Raw genomic sequence first — 16,358 nt, 5'->3', positions numbered from 1 at the left:
TCTTATCTCAAAATTTATCTCATTCAGTCCAGACTTTTTAAAAAATTTATTTCGCCTCTTTTCTTTTTCATCCCAGTCTATATACGTATAAAGTTAATTTTCCTCTATCAGTTCGCTCTATTTTTTCTTCATTATCGTCATCGCTCTTCGCAGCTCCTACCCCTTAGTTATAAACTTTGCAAAGTGAATAAAAAAAATTCGATTCCCCTTTAATGATTTTCAAGTAAAAAAAAAAAAAAAAAAAAAAAAAAGGTAAGCTTAAACCAAAGAAAAAGTAGCCTGTTTCATAAGACGAAGCACAAAAAATTGAGTTTGGGATAATAACGAAGAAAGAACGCGAGTCTAATAAGATTGTTTTCACGAGAAGCGGTTGTGTTTTGTTTTGAAGCGGGGCACATCTCCGGTTATAACGAGAAGTTGGCGCGTGGCGGCAGCCGGCAGGTGCGTCGTGGTCGTAGCTAAGATAGATACTAAAGCGATGCAAGACGCAGCTTCTTTTATTATTTTTATTTTCTTATGTATTCCATCGCACGAATGCTTCAACGCTTCTGCAAAATGCAAATTTTCTTCCAAACATGCATAGACACACTTTCTAATCCATTTACCAAAACAAGAATGTAAATAGAATTAAATTTCTTTCATCAAATTATTTCCACTTCCATTAAATGTTTATATTGTTTTTCGGTTCGTGACGCTGAAACACGAGATAAACAACTATATTTCTGTGGTAGGTGAAGTGGAAGATTCAAAGTGGAGAATCTTTATGAAAAAGAAAGACATGAAGCCAGGTGCGCTTCCAGCATTCGTACCTGCATTCACCCATTTGTGCATATTCACTCGTTTTACCAAAACAAAACTGTAAATAGAATTTTATAGAATCAGGTTTCTGCCATTAAACGCTTATGTCTTTTTTCTATTTGTAACGCTGGATCAAAAGAAATGAATACATTTTTGCCGCAAAGTCCTATTATACAGAGAAGCAGATACACCTCCAATATTCATCTATTCACCAAAAGAAAAATTTAAATAGAATTAGTTTCTTTTCACCGATTTCTTTCTATTCACAATCCTGGAAGACGAAGTAAACAAACAAGTTTTTGTCGCAAAGTCCCCCCTACGATATACAGAAGCTACCTACACCCTCCAGCATTCATTCATTCATTCATCAAAACACAAAGATATAAATAGAATTAATATTCTTTCACCAAATTGTATCCACTTCCATTAAACGTTTATGTCTTTTTTCCATCCGTAACGCTGGAACACGAGATAAACAAGTACGTTTTTGTCGCAAAGTCCCGTGAAGAGTATAAAGCTGTAGATTCGAAAAAGGGGAATCTTTATGATGAAAAAAGAAACACACGGAGCCAGGTGCGCGTCCAGCATTCGTAGTACCTGCATTCATCCATGCGCGCGTTTATTCTTTCGTATAAATTTACAAGTGTGTGCGAGCGTTCTACGAAGCTCGGCGGGGTCGCGTGAGTGGGGGCATTTGTATCGGTTCTTCTCGTATACACTACACATTCGTGCTCGCGCGTCTGTGTCGTAGTATTTTCCTTAGCACGCGGGCAATACGGACGGGCACGCGTTGCGCTCGGCACGAGTCTCCAGCTCGAACACCCGACAGGCAGATGTTCTTTATCCTGCGGGGCATCCTGGGAGACTTTTAATGCCACCCTTCTCTCTCGTTTATTTTTCTTCTTCCTAAAAACCCTCACCAGAAACCCTCCTTGACGCGGGTTCTCAAGCGCGCGCGCTAAAGAACTCTGCTTCAACATCTTCTTCGCGGTTTCTGTATCCCCCCCCCCCCCACATACGCACACTTAACTGTACGATCCCTCTCAAGAGCGTTAATAAAAATGACGAATAAAATATAGGTAGAAAGTTTATAATTTTTTCAGTTTTTTTTTTTCGTGCTGCAAAGAAAATCTTGAGCGCTCTTATCACTGCGGAATTTTTAACGCCTTGTTGACCAACAATTTTACAACGTGTATGCATGAAAGCACGAGCTTACTCGTGACCGGTCAACAATGTGTCAATGTCAACATTTTTCTGTTTATTTTCTTCCTCTTCCTGGAAAGCATCAGAAATCCTCCTTGAAATGGGTTCTCAAAGTTAAACTAGAGCTGCTTCAACATCTCTTCGCGATTTTATCATCCACGTGTGCACACTTACGTATTATGATCCCTCTCAAGAGAGTGTTGATAAAAATAACAAATAAAATAGGTAGAGAGTTGATAATTTTTTCAGTTTATTTTTTCCTACTGCAAAGAAAATATTGAACACTTTTATTGCTGCGGGATTTTTAATGTCACCATTTTCCTGTTTATTTTTCTTCTTCCTACCAACTCGCACCAGAAACCTTCCTTTGCGTACTTTTTCAAGCTAGAACTGTTTCAATATCTTTGCGTTTTTATTATCATCTACACGTGCCTACTTAGTTATGGTCCTTTTCACAAGCGTTAATAAAAATGATAAATAAAATAGGTAAAAAGTTTGTAATTTTTTATTTTATTTTGCGGTACTGCTAAGAAAATATTGAACGCTTTTATTGTTGCGAGGGGATTTTTAATGTCACCATTTTCCTGTTTATTTTTCTTCTTCCTACCAACTCGCATCGGAAACCTTTCTCTGCGTGCTTTCTGAAGCTAGATCTGCTTCAGCATCTTCGCATTTTTATTATCGCCTGCACATAGCTATAGTCCTTTTCCACGCGTGTTGATAAAATTGAAAAATAAAATAGATGAAATGTTTGTAATTTTTATGTTTCTTTGTATGGTATTTTTTATCGAGACAATTAATGTGAAGGTTCTCCGTTTTATATGCAAGGTTCGTAATTTTTTTCTGCAGTATTACAAAGGAAATATTGAATTTCTTATTGCTTGGGGATTTTTAATGTCTGCACCATTTCACCACTTATTTTTCTTCTTCCAACTAGAAACCCTACGCCAAGGGGGGTTCTCAAGCTAGACTTGCTTCGACATCTTTGTATTTTCATCATCCATGCGCGCGCACACTTAACTATGATCTTTCACGAGTGTTAATAAAATTTATCAATAAAATAGATAGAAGGTTTATATTTGTGGTATTTCAAAGAAATTATTGAATTGTTTTATTGCTGCGAGTTTTATTTTAATATTTTCACCACTTTCCTATTTATTTTTATTTTCCCCCTCCAAACGCGCAATAAAAACCCTTCTCCACTTGGATTCTCAAGTTAGACTTGCTTCGGTATATCCTTCTTGTTTTTATTCCCCATAATTAGTTCAATTTTTTGTGTGGTATTGCAAAGAAAATGGAGGGTTTTATTGCGATTTTATAAAAAAAGTATTAAGTCGCGTTACGACACAATCCAACTTTGCATTTACTTGCTTACGTAAAATTCTGCTGAATCGACCAAGTTTCATTGCGTAAGTAAGTGTCTCAAGTACACCATGATTCGTAAGGTTGAGAGTCGCTGTCGGCACGGGCCAACAGAATCCTTCGTATACCTGCTGCTGTGAACATGTGCGACCAACCATCTTACCTCCTACACACATTCAAAAGCGCACATTCGTCATAGATTTGTTCCACAAACAAAAAATCTTATATAAAAACCACAGTGGATTAAAGAAAAAATAATTTTCTTTATTAATTTCTAAATCACAACTAATTATTTTCTTCAATCTTTTATCAATACAATTCTTGTCAATCACCGTTTATACGATTTTATACCTGTTACTCCTTACTGTGATTGTGTGACCAACCCTTACTTCCTGTACACATATTCACAGGCACATATATTTGTCTAATTTTTATTCTACATAAAAAACTATTATTAAAAGAAGATAATTTTCAACGGATATAATTTTAGTCATAGTCAACTACCATTTGTTTCTATTATACTTCATTGTATGAACATTTACGACCAATTATCTCTTATATTGTCTGTATATACATATTTGTAAACAAGAATTATCGTGATATTTCCTTATACGCCTTTATCATCAAAATAAGTCGTTGTAATTGTCTGGATTAATTTGTAAATCAATCGACTAATTAATTTCCTTAAGTTTTCAACAAACATAATTTAGTCTGCTGAAATCTTTACAGCGTTAATCGTCCGATAATTCGAGGATAAAATGAGACTTATCGAGATTCGTAGATAAGAAGCGAGGTTCTGTGGACGACGTGCTGCCAAAATCAGTTTTTATCGAAGGCTCATCGGACATTCGTGGGCACGGCAGATGCGTTCTAGATCGAGAAGCCCGTGCGCTTGTGTGAGTGCACAGGTGGTTCCGTCGATCCTGGCGAAGAAGGACGTAAAGGATCCTCTGGCGAGCAGCTGCTCGAAATGCGAGCTCCTTCTTTTACATTTACAGTCAGTCTCCTGCACGAACTCGAGCGTGCCACTTCTAAACTCGGCTCCTCTCCAATTCTCACTTGAAAAACACCACCGAAACACTTAACTCTCTTATTTATTTACACACGATCATTTTCCAAACTTTAATTCGCTCCAAGACGAGATTTACAAAATTTACATCGTATTTGTTAGTATTTTTTAAGAAACCAATCGTTAAAGTGATGGAATTTACAAGAATGAATTAATATCAGTGTGTATGTGTGTGCGGTGGTAATCGAGAGTTAATTCGGGATTTGAGCGAAGAAAAAAGTGAGAAAAAATGGTGCAACTGAACGGTCCGGTGCGAATAATCAATTACACCCCACGATCCCCCAGTTGTGGCACTGTTTTCGTCGACTCCCTAGAGCTCAAGGGCCTCGACATGATCGTCTGCATTTCCGGTTTACTCGTGGGGTAGGTTCCGACTCCTCCTGCCGCCCATTAATTCCACTCTGACTCCTCGATGATTCACCCCAAACGCCCTGCGCAGCCCTGAATAATAATTAATTTTTCTTGTTCATTATTACAAAGCCAGCTGTCCCCTCCATACACCCAAGGCCACTCGGAAACGATTGCGAGTCACGATAAAAAATTGTCGGTTCGTTTTCCTCGAGTTTTCACGAATTTCCGTGAAAATCGATGATTTCCAACTAAATTTCATGCTGCTTCGAATGTAAAGAAATTAATTTATAGAAAATTCAATTTTATTCCCTCGCGGAGGAAGAGAGAGGTCGAAGGTCATTCTTCGATCGAAAAAACCTGGAATTTGTAGCTTTAAGCGGATCTCGAAGCAACTCGGTCGGTTCGATGACAAATTACCGACCGAGTTTCTTCCTTTCCGCATCATTAATTCGATGGAAGTTTACCACGTGTCATTGCATAATAGCCAGACTGTTTCTTCATTGTAAAAATGATGATGTCACTCGACGCACATCGCATGCAAAATTAATAAGCTCCATTTAATTAGCATGTAAATTCTCACATGCAGACTTTTATGGCTCTTTAGATCTTTTACCTCTCGTAGCGAGCGATAAATATAACCGAATCTCGAAACGAGTTTGGAATATAATAAGAAAACTCGTAACTGGTCTACGATCTTACCGAAATTTTTACTGCAATCTAGTATTCCGGCGAATTTTTCTCACTGGGACAAAAAATGATTTAATTTGAAATTCTTTAAAGAAAGAATTTGCAATTTTTTCAATAAACAAAATTTTCAGCTTTGGATCGATGAGAAATTTGTGCAATTACATGCTGGATTGAAATAAGGGGAGCTGTGGTAAATATTTGCAAATGAAGATGTGAATTCGCAGCATCACTCTTGTTTTTCTTGCCAACTAAATCTGTTGACGTAGCTTCCCTTAATATCCGTTTCGCGTGATTGCCAAACGCAATTTCCGGGTCTTTCGCTTATCCTGGAAGATTGCTGTATTACATGCTCGTCGTGCCTTTATCGAAATATCTTCCTTCTGTTTAATCACATTCGAAACTGAATTCTCTCAGCTGTTGTCCAGTTTTAATTCGTAGCTTACATTTTTATATTTTTGAATTTTTGTAAGAAGCCAGACATTATGAAAGATCGGTAACACTAACGTGATTTATTTTTTTTTTTGCAGTTTTCCACAAAAGATGGAAAGGTCTTCTCACACGTCGAACGTGGGCCAAGTGCCACGAATGCACGGGGTTTATTCGTCCGGAAGTCAAACTTCCCTCTCGACGTCCTACGTGACAGGCCAGTCCTACATTCAAAATCAAAACTATACACATGGAGCATACCCCTCAAACGTGCAGGTCTACCCACACACAGCCTACTCTCAGCCCCAAAGCTATGGCACCATGGTACAAGGCTATGGTGGCCAGCCCCAGCCTGCTTTCCAGCAGAATCACATGAAAAAGGGAACAGTTAGAAATGGAGATGTTCTAAAAAGATGCAGACTTCAAACTGCGTAAGTACAATATATACTCTTCTATATAAAAAAATAAAAAGAAAATAATTAAAGAAAATTTGTTGGTGTCAAATATAGATTACTGTCTATATAGTAATGAAAGTAGCTAACCACGATGGTTCCCAGGAAAAATATCTATATCGAGTCGATCTAGATATCGTTGAAGGTGGAGAACACTTTTGAACTTGTTAACTTCTCTGCCAATCCAGGTACGAGCTGTCCCAAGACTTGTTGGACAAGCAGATAGAAATGCTGGAGCGAAAATACGGTGGAGTAAAGGCGAGGAATGCAGCATTGACGATCCAGCGAGCCTTCAGGAGGTACACGTTGCTGAAGAAATTTGCAGCTATCACAGCGATGGCTAAAGCTGAGAAGAGACTGAGCAGAAAGCTGCAGGAAGCTTCCGATAGGCCAGCGAGCATGGCTGAACACGAGAGAATGGCTTATCACAGTCAGATTTACGTCCAGCAACCACCTTCGACAAACAGGACCCATCAACCCATCAGAAGCATGTCCTTGAGAGAAAGGAGACACATGGAGAGCTCACAATCTCCAATCCCCAGAAGTCAGAGTGGAAGATGCGAGGTCCAGCTCCCAGGACATCAACATTCCAACCATGCTGGCATTCATCAAACTGGAAGACACACCCCCTCACTGGCACCCAGTCCTTGCAATAGACATCAGCAATTACACCAACAACCACCCAGCCCTTGCTGGGAATCAAGCTCTCAGGAAAGTGGATCCAGTATCCACTATTACAACCCTCAGGTAGCCCATCTCTCCTCGATTCTTTTCAACTAACCACCCTGTTTATTGGTTTTAGCTTTGTAACATAGCGCAGCTCTCTTGAAAGACCAGTTACATGAACAGAAAACAAGGGAGAAGAGGCTTTCGTTGAAAATGATTTCTTTCTTTTATTCGATCCTTCTAACAATTAATTTTGCACTGCAAAAACTCGCACTAAAATATTGTTAAGTCTGTAAATATGATTGTTTGTATTTTGGGATTGTAAAATCGTGTACACCAAAGAAATAAGCTTGTTGTAACTCGGGTTGTCGAAGAATTCCTCTTGGTTATTGTTTATGTGAAAGTGGAGAATTTAGAGATTGGTCGGCTGAGAGTCTCGAGCGATGCTTACTGTCAGCGACACGACCTTCATCTACTGTGTTTGTATGGGTCTCGCAGGAAACGTTGTGCGGTTTGAGACAGGAGACACCCCCGAGGGATTTGCTAAGAACACCGTGCACGTCTCCGTCGACCCCGCACGGTCTACAGTCCTCTATGCAACAAAATTGGAGCAGCTCGACGTCATTAGGCTCGGCTAGTGGAAGGTCCAGGGGATCAGGGAAGAAGGTACCACCGGAAGTACCCAAGAGAACATCGTCCATTACCTCAAGATCCATGGAGCCGAGGCACAATGGTCTCAGCAAAAGCGTCGAAAACGGAAGTCTCAGCTCCGTGCAGAGTTCCGGTTCCGATTCTACCAATTGCGAGAGCTCCGAGGGTGATGCACAAAGGGGCTCACCTGTTTGGAAGCATAAAGGAATCGTGAGTGCTCTTTTTTTTTATTCTTTATCTTTATCTTCATCCTTTTCTCCCCTCCCCCTTTTTCGCGCTGCTGTATCTTCAGACGCCTCCTACTCTCGCTGGATTCCTCTACTTCCGGTTTTGGGCTTCACAGATGCAGAACCGTCATGCGTGTAGATCTATGTACGAATGCTTGTCTACATATGCTAGTAATTCTATTCATAATTGTAGTATCGAAAAATTAGCTAACCAAGAGAAATTATTAACGACAACGAATATTCTTTTGCGTACACGTTCATACCTTAGAATTTCCTCGGCTAATCATCAACATATTTTTAGACTAATAAGGTGGATAACAGGCTAGAAAATTCAAATTGGTGGGAGGATGGCCACAGTGTGTACATTCTTTGGAATAATTTATTCGTTTCTTCTCGTTTGTACAGTCGAGCTCTCCTGAACACCAAGAATGCTCCAGTCACACGACGGACTCGAACACGATGATTAACAGCGTTAAGGAACTTGGACATTCGCACGCTAGCTCCACTTACCAACTACCAATGATGGATCATTCAGAAACGCTGCCACAAACGAGTTACAAAGTGTCCGAGACAGTCAGAAAACGTCAATACAGAGTTGGCCTAAATTTGTTCAATAAGAAGCCTGAAAGAGGAATCAACTATTTGATAAGGCGAGGATTCCTTGAGAATAGTCCCCAGGGAGTCGCCAGGTTCCTCATTAGCAGAAAGGGACTGTCCAAACAAATGATTGGAGAATATCTTGGCAATTTGCAAAATACTTTCAACATGGCTGTATTGGAGTAAGTTTCCATCCACCACTTTGCAGCATTCTTCAAGTTTAGGTCAATTTTTATTAACGGGTTTGTCAATTTACAGGTGCTTTTCCCACGAGCTAGATTTATCGGGGATGCAAGTGGACGTAGCCTTGAGGAAATTTCAAACGTACTTCAGAATGCCAGGAGAAGCTCAGAAGATCGAGAGACTCATGGAGGTGTTCAGTCAGCGTTATTGTCAATGCAATCCTGATGTTGTATCTAGGCTGCGTTCAGCAGACACCGTTTTTGTACTGGCTTTTGCCATCATCATGCTCAACACAGATCTACACACGCCAAACTTGAAGCCAGACCGTAGAATGAGACTGGAGGACTTTGTTAAAAATCTCAGGGGAATCGACGATTGTGGAGACATCGATAAGGACATCTTGGTTGGAATTTACGAGAGGGTCAAGGACAACGAATTCAAACCTGGCTCGGATCACGTGTCCCAGGTCATGAAAGTCCAGGCCACGATAGTTGGCAAGAAGCCAAATATGGCTTTGCCCCACAGAAGATTGGTGTGCTACTGTAGATTGTATGAAATTCCTGATATCCACAAGAAGGAACGACCTGGAGTCCATCAGAGGGAAGTTTTCCTCTTTAACGACCTGCTCGTGGTTACCAAAATCCTCAGCAAGAAGAAGAATAGCGTCACCTATACTTTTAGACAGAGCTTTCCTCTTTGTGGAATGGTAGTGACTTTGTTTGAAGTTCCTCGTAAGTTGTTTTCAATAAAACCTTGTTAAATATATCATTTTTGCTTCGTAAATTGTATTAATGTATACTTTTTTATTCGTCTTAATAGATTATGCGTACGGCATAAGGCTATCCCAGCGAGTGGATTCGAAAGTGCTGGTCACCTTCAATGCCCGCAATGAGCACGATAGATGCAAATTCGTGGAAGATCTTCGCGAATCTATCAGCGAAATGGATGAGATGGAAACACTAAGAATCGAGACGGAACTAGAGCGACAGAAAAGTAGCAGAGGCGCCCGAGGCGGAGCTGAAAATCGGGATTCGGGAGTTGCTGATATAGAGGTCTGCCCTTGTCCTGGTTCCTGCTCCGATCGATCTGAAACCGTCGACATGGATAGTCAACTAAAACGTTCTGCACTTAGCAATTCACTCTTGGACATTCACGAGCAATGTAATTTTATTATTATCACTAATGCCTTAAAGTAATAATTTTGATTGATAGCTCAAGTAGAATTAAATAAATAAGCTGTGTATCTGCAGTAATCTAATAATTATCCATTTTTAATTTTCAGTCGCTGGTGATAAGCCACAACGAAGAGGAAGCGTTGGTTCTCTGGACAGCGGTATGTCTATTTCCTTTCAGTCAACTTCAGCCAGTTCAATGAGTCAGGGTATGAAACACGCAGGACAAGTTCATCCTGTTCATTCAGGAACGATGGCCCCCATCAGCAAGAATTTAGCGCAACAACCATCATTTTTAGGAGGACTATTTGCTAAGCGAGAAAGGAAACTTTCGCAATCCGATGATTCAGGTCCCTACAGCCGCACTACGGAAGTATAATGTATCCTTCCTGTAGACTTCAAGAAACATCACGTTTTATCCTAGCTTCGTTAATAACAGTTTTAACGAACTTTACGAACTTCTAATTCGTATGTTGTAAATTGATTGTATCGTCGATTAAAATTAGTCAGCTACTTTCATTGAATCGAAATCAACGAATGTGCATAATCAGAATTAATCATGTTTAATTTCAATGAAATCTGTGAAGTTAATTTTAAATAGCGCAGTCATTTGAATATTTTATTGCAACTTAGACGCTTTTATAATCGTTTTTTTATTTGAGAAATAGAAAACAGAATGTTTATGAAAGTCGTTGAAAGTATCTGAATGAAATTTGTAAAGTGATCCCTTTTTTAAAAGGCGTATACTAAAATATTGATCAAAAAACTATACAAGAGTAATCAGAAAATTCAACAACGCAATCAAGTTAAGTAATGGCGTGTATGATTAATTAATGGTTTAAGAGCATAATTAATGAATTGCCGAGACATTGATTAATTGTAGAAGCAGGTTGGGCAGGATCCAATCTAGTTGAAAGATAAGAAATTATAATTGAAGGTCCCTTCGAAGATTTGTATAGTATTTATTCGTTTGTAAATTAATTGGCCACCTTTTTCATACTTTATAATTTATGGAAAGAATGTCACGTGATTTAAATGTGTGTAGATAATTATTTTATCCTTTCCCCTACACTTTTGCACAGAGACGAGTTTTTATAAACTAGATTAACAATTTGCTCCGTGGAGTGTTACGACGTAAGTTTTCTTGCTGTAAATAAAATATAAGTAACACTTGCACGATTTGATCCTATGTAACAAAAATGATGCAAAATTAAATTTAAGAAAACGATAAGCAATCCCCAACTTGATGTTAGGTGCATGTTGATATTTAACAATTTTCTAATACTCCTACGAAGGAGTCATAGTTTGGATATAATAGCGTAATACGTAGCATAATAGTCATGTATCAGTAATATTTGAAGAGTAGATCCGTTTATGCTAAGGTGAGCCAACATTGTTAGCCTTTTCATAATAAAAACAACAAAAATTCAACCTCGTATTAGTCGATTCCTGGTCTTGCGCAGTGTGTGCACATGACGCAAAAATTCTGCAGTGCATAATCAATAATTATCTATCTATATATATTTTTAAGAATAATTCCGATTTTATGTGCAAATGGTTTTCAGAAAGAATAATAACAGTAATGATAAATCTTATTTCACATGGAAGATTTTAGAGGGATGAAAGACTAATCAGCTAAAATTGCCGATAATTCGCTGCAGGATTTTAGTACTGGCATACTAAAATAGCTCATATTAAATTAAGAAAATTGTACATGAATGCCTTAAACACTGCCATTTATTGTCAACTAGTAACAAGAAACCGACTAATATGATAAATAAGAATATTGTCGTTATGGAATTGTACGAAGATTTTGTCATGTATATATTACTGAATGTATTATGACGTAATTATAAATAAAATGCGGCATTTATTAACTAAGAGCAACAATTGAATGGCACAATTCACAGGAGTGTTTGATCGATACCTTTTCACAATGTCTTTACGACTAGCATTAATTGTAGTAATACAAGAAACATCAAAGAATTTGATCGTCTATATACCAAAGCTGATGTTCAGCATCTCCACACTGTTTATAATAATAGAAATTACAGTTATTTGAATCGTTTCATAATTTATAATCAATCATTCACAAATTTTTCGTCCATATCAGCATTCTAATACGTTTTATATCAAAATTTCTAATACATGTCTTTCAAATTAATTTCCGATTTAAACATAATTATTAAAAGTTAAGTATAATTTTACAGACTCAAGCAATTCTTGTTAGTCTTGGTGAATATTCAAATAATATCTAAATTATGCCATATTGTACATAAATTTAAATTAACATTAGCAAACCTGAATTATAATTGATCTAGTCCACCTCATTTTACTATTGTCTAGGACACTTTAAAACGAAATTGCTCTAAATTAATTTGGTATAAAAACCCTAATGGCTTAAGCTGTGAATACAGTGGCGATTATTGATTAAATATACACTTAAATCTTTAGGCTAAAGATCGCGTTAAATATACTGCTGCTCAGAAAAAGTTCAAGAAAGAAATTAAATTATTCTGTGATAGCCTTACATAATCGAAGACTGATTAGAGCTACTACGAATTTTTCTGTAAAATATCTCAAGTAAAGCTTCGTAAAATCTAAATGCATTTCCTCCACAAACTGTACATATATAAAAAAAACAATTAAAGTACTAATACCAATAATTTATATTGGTCATTATCAATATAATAGTAATTGATCATATTAGATATAATATATATTCACACACACATCAATCATCAATGTGTTAGTTTCACAAAATCAACGCATTTCGTTCTACTACCTTTTGTCTTATAAATCGTAGCGTTAACCCTAAGCAATATTAAAAAATAAAATTTAACTTTTAACAATTTTAAAAAAAGATTAGAGCAAATTGACGCGATCTTTAACAAAGTACATAAATTTACAATTAGATATGTCTAGTGTAGAATCATTACTCAACAATAAAATATCTTAAGAATAATAAGAGACGATCATTATAATATGTTTGTTGTCCATACAAATTAATAACTTTATCATTGCAGCTATAACAAACGCTGTAGGCTTAACGTGTTAATAAATCAATTTCAATTTAAACAAGGAAACTTTATTGCTCTCATTATTTCTGTATCACTGTTCATCTATGCTTACACAATTAATAGATCATTGATTGAATTTTGCGAAAAAAACTTGTAACAATTGCGTAGAAGCTAATTAATTTGATATAATATTAGTCCATTAATACGTAAAATAAAATCACTTTTTTAATAAATAAACATTGCTACCGTTCTATAAATAACTCAGGTTCGTTAAACTAGTAAAATTATATTACCGAGATTGATCGAAAAGTAAAATTAAGAAAATCTAAATGAAAAGTCAAAATGAATATTGATACTTAAAAGTTGCACGTTTATAATTATATGTTGTCAATGTTGTGTGTACTCTTGTCAGAATATTGTCAAAATAAAGTACACTGTTTGAACTGGAAGTATTGGAATTAATACAAAGTCTTTGATCTTAAATAAGTATATCTACGTAAATATATATGTATATATTAAAAAAGTATTTTCTTTCTGTATAAGTTTATTTATTAAATCTATACCATATAAATGTGTTATTTATATTACAGATTATTTCTCAGTTGATGATTATTAATAAAACAACTGAATTCGAAGGATTTCTGAAATATATAACTTGAAACACTATATTGTATGTTTTTTAATAATTTCTTAAAGTGTTTTTATAAAGATATGTTAGCATTAATGCCAACAAATTAGTTAAGCTCATTTAATCAGTGTAGAAAAAGCCTAACTTTAAATCAATTTTTCATAATAATTCATTTGGTAACAGGTATAAAATAAAATTATGGTCATATTTCTCATGCTGCAAAGACACAATTGTCCTCCTTCCATAATATATTTAATTATTTTACAATTGACATGAACCACCTTAAGTCATATTAATGGGATTATGGGAAAATTTAACTGTAAAACTCAGTATTATTTTTTTGATTTTGCAGATAATACACTTTTAATAGAGCTACCTTAATTGCATTTGAATAAATTTTAATGCTTCCTTCGCTTGTCACGATCTTCACCCCTTCTTTGTTCACGTTCATCTTTTCGTTTAGTTGAAGTAGAAGCAGAAGTTGTCGAGCTGCTTGCACGTTTAGCTTGTTTCAAGAACTGATCCAGACCAAATGGATCCTCCTCATCTTTTTCAAATTGTACTGGACCTGACCGAGTAGTAGATCTATCCGTACCGCTGAACTCTTTGTCAGGAACAAATCTAAAGGAATTAAATTATAAAGTTTTTAATTTGCTTAATTTCCTAAATCACACTCGTAAATAAAATAAATCAAATGATTCAGTTTACCGATTAGTTTTAACAAGCTTTTCCAAATCATCGCCATAAGTGTCCTTATCAATATTTTTACTGGGACGATAAATATGAGATCCAATAGAATTTGCATCTTTCCAAGGTTTGTCGTAAACATTGTACTCGTCATCATGACCGTAGCCACTGTCAATTCCTTTACTAGTATTAAATAATCTTTGATCGAATTGAGCTTCGCCAGTGTTAGGGATGCTTTTAGCTGGTAGACCAAGTGCTATCTGTTCACTTATGTCACGTTCGCGTTCACGTTGTAATCGAGATCTTTTCTCTGGTGCGGCTCTTGCTAGATTACGTTCACGTGCACGATCCTTGTGTCTTTCTTGCCTTAATTGATCTCTCTCGCGAGTTTCTTCCGCTTTATCTGTAAACGCAATGATTTTAATTAATTTTCCAGTTCTTAATTTATGTAATTATTTCGTAATCTTTGTTTTATCTATCAAACACTACAAACCTAAAGCAGCTGTAGATTTTAGACCAGCACGTTCCTCTCGAGCTTTTTGAGCGAGTTGCCTTAAATGATCTTCTTTCTTTTCCTTTTCCTTTTGCGCCAACTTCTTCTCTAATTGTGCTCGCATTTCCACAGCTTCTCTAGCCTTTCTGTCAGCTATGTATAATGCCTCAGCTAATTTTGCAAAATTTTCATTAATATGAACTTGTTGAAGACCTCTGCCATCTGCAGCCAAACGTTTATCAAGGGGAATTGTGTAACCCTATAATAAACAGAATTGGTTAAATACTTTGGTTAATTTGTAAAATATACTACTTATGATTGTGTTACCTTAGCATTCTTCCAATTACTAATACATGGTGGAATTTTCCATTCTTTCTGTTCTCGGACAGTGACTTTTCTGGTTGGAGAATGCATAACAGGTGCTGGAGGTGATGGAGGACCTCTTGGGATCTTTTTATTGATTCTATAATTAAAGTGAACTAGATTACACGCGATGTAAGTTATTGCTACTGGAAATTCTTAATTCAGTTTATAAAATTTTGTTTGTATCTCATATAAAAATAAACTGACTTAAATTTTGGTGGCTCTAAGGGATCAACCTGGGCTTCCACCATTCTGATCACTCTTTGTTTAGCTCCAGAGTTGAAGGACTGTCCTTGTTGGGAAGGTGTGTAACGAATATACTGAGCTGGAGCTAACTTTTCAGCACAACGAACAGGCATGGCAGCAGCTATTTTTGACCTTGTTATTTTTTCTAGAGCTCTTTTTGTTTTCTCTGTTATTTCATCAATTTCATCCTCTGTTGGTCGTTGTAAACTTGGATCATCTTCATTCGTTATTTCAGATGGTAAAAGATCACTAAGCTTACTGTAAACAATCTATAAAAATTTATTTTTATATTTTCATGCACAAAAAAAATAGAATAAATATCATTATAAAAAATGCAAGCTTGCCTTATCTTTGCCATGTCCTTGACGAGCAATTAAATCATACTTTACTTTTCCCTCAGCATCTAGTTGCACTGCTAATGCATTACTAGTTGATTCTTTTCCTTTCATTCCCATACTTAGAGGATATTGTGCAACATGGATTTCTGGAAATGCTCCTCCGTCTCCAAAATCCTGTGAGAATAAATATTATTAGAACAATGAGGCAATAAAAGAATCAAACATGAAAGAATACAAATTGAAGAAAACCTCTGGATTTCGAGGTACCCATCCTTTTCGCTGACCATAAGGAGGGGCAGTTATAACAGCTTTAACCAAAGCTGATACTGGTCTTTGACGTAGTTTCTGTTCACGTGCTTCATCTTCCCTGTCCCAAACCACTTGGCTTGGTGCAGGCAAATAGCTGTAACACAAATAAAACCACTTTATTAAACATAAATCATTAAATAATAATTTGTTCACTAATTGCGAAAACACTGCAATTAAATAGCACTTTTAGATAATGTAAATATTATTCAGACATTAGAAGTCATTGAATCTTAACAGAAAACTGTTCTAGCATTGTTTGCACACGAGTAATAGCTGAAAAACAAAATTTTCCACATGTTTACCTTGTAAGCGACATTTTGTCCACTACAATACACGCACGTAATTTCGTATACGTGAAAATTGAACCAACTAAATGTAGGTATAAAGTAAAAACTGATGAAGCACAGTAGTACCACTAGTGTCAAAACAA

At 36.5% G+C, this 16,358-nt stretch overlaps 2 protein-coding genes across 7 annotated transcripts in view; one reads left to right on the top strand and one right to left on the bottom strand.

Moving 5' to 3' along the window:
* siz (Brefeldin-resistant Arf-GEF family protein schizo) overlaps window positions 1–13,330 on the top strand; it is a 65,080-nt gene extending 51,750 nt beyond the window's left edge. For 5 of the 6 annotated variants that reach the window (XM_066742148.1, XM_066742151.1, XM_066742153.1 and 2 more), the window contains 7 exons: window positions 5,998–6,327; window positions 6,537–7,095; window positions 7,513–7,875; window positions 8,298–8,671; window positions 8,748–9,403; window positions 9,492–9,833; window positions 9,955–13,330. In XM_066742148.1, coding sequence (XP_066598245.1) covers window positions 5,998–6,327; window positions 6,537–7,095; window positions 7,513–7,875; window positions 8,298–8,671; window positions 8,748–9,403; window positions 9,492–9,833; window positions 9,955–10,223 — 2,893 coding nt within the window. In that variant the 3' untranslated portion in view covers window positions 10,224–13,330. The remainder of the gene's footprint in view (window positions 1–5,997; window positions 6,328–6,536; window positions 7,096–7,512; window positions 7,876–8,297; window positions 8,672–8,747; window positions 9,404–9,491; window positions 9,834–9,954) is intronic. The other variant, XM_066742154.1, reaches the window with a different exon arrangement.
* Window positions 13,331–13,515: 185 nt separating this feature from the next.
* Bx42 (Puff-specific protein Bx42) lies at window positions 13,516–16,358 on the bottom strand. The gene is made up of 8 exons (XM_066742157.1): window positions 16,231–16,358; window positions 15,869–16,022; window positions 15,626–15,793; window positions 15,243–15,550; window positions 15,000–15,135; window positions 14,673–14,931; window positions 14,201–14,582; window positions 13,516–14,113 (listed from the first exon to the last, which is right to left on the bottom strand). The coding sequence occupies exons 1-8, from the start codon at window positions 16,242–16,244 to the stop codon at window positions 13,891–13,893; spliced, it is 1,644 nt and encodes a 547-aa protein (XP_066598254.1). The 5' UTR covers window positions 16,245–16,358; the 3' UTR covers window positions 13,516–13,890.

This window comes from Prorops nasuta, unplaced genomic scaffold (assembly GCF_024137725.1).
Source record: "Prorops nasuta isolate Cenicafe-Biocafe unplaced genomic scaffold, Cenicafe_Pnas_1.2 PNAS00027, whole genome shotgun sequence".
NCBI classification, from domain to species: Eukaryota; Metazoa; Arthropoda; class Insecta; order Hymenoptera; family Bethylidae; genus Prorops; species Prorops nasuta.
Note: the sequence above shows the minus strand (reverse complement) of the source record. Positions and strands in the feature narration are given on the sequence as shown.

Excerpts from the sequence above, each read along its gene's own strand:
- Bx42 (XM_066742157.1), bottom strand. Across the intron at positions 15,136-15,242 it reads TTAGAGCCACCAAAATTTAA|AATCAATAAAAAGATCCCAA; the intron begins GTCAGTTTATTT and ends CTTTAATTATAG. Across the intron at positions 14,932-14,999 it reads GTAATTGGAAGAATGCTAAG|GGTTACACAATTCCCCTTGA; the intron begins GTAACACAATCA and ends TGTTTATTATAG.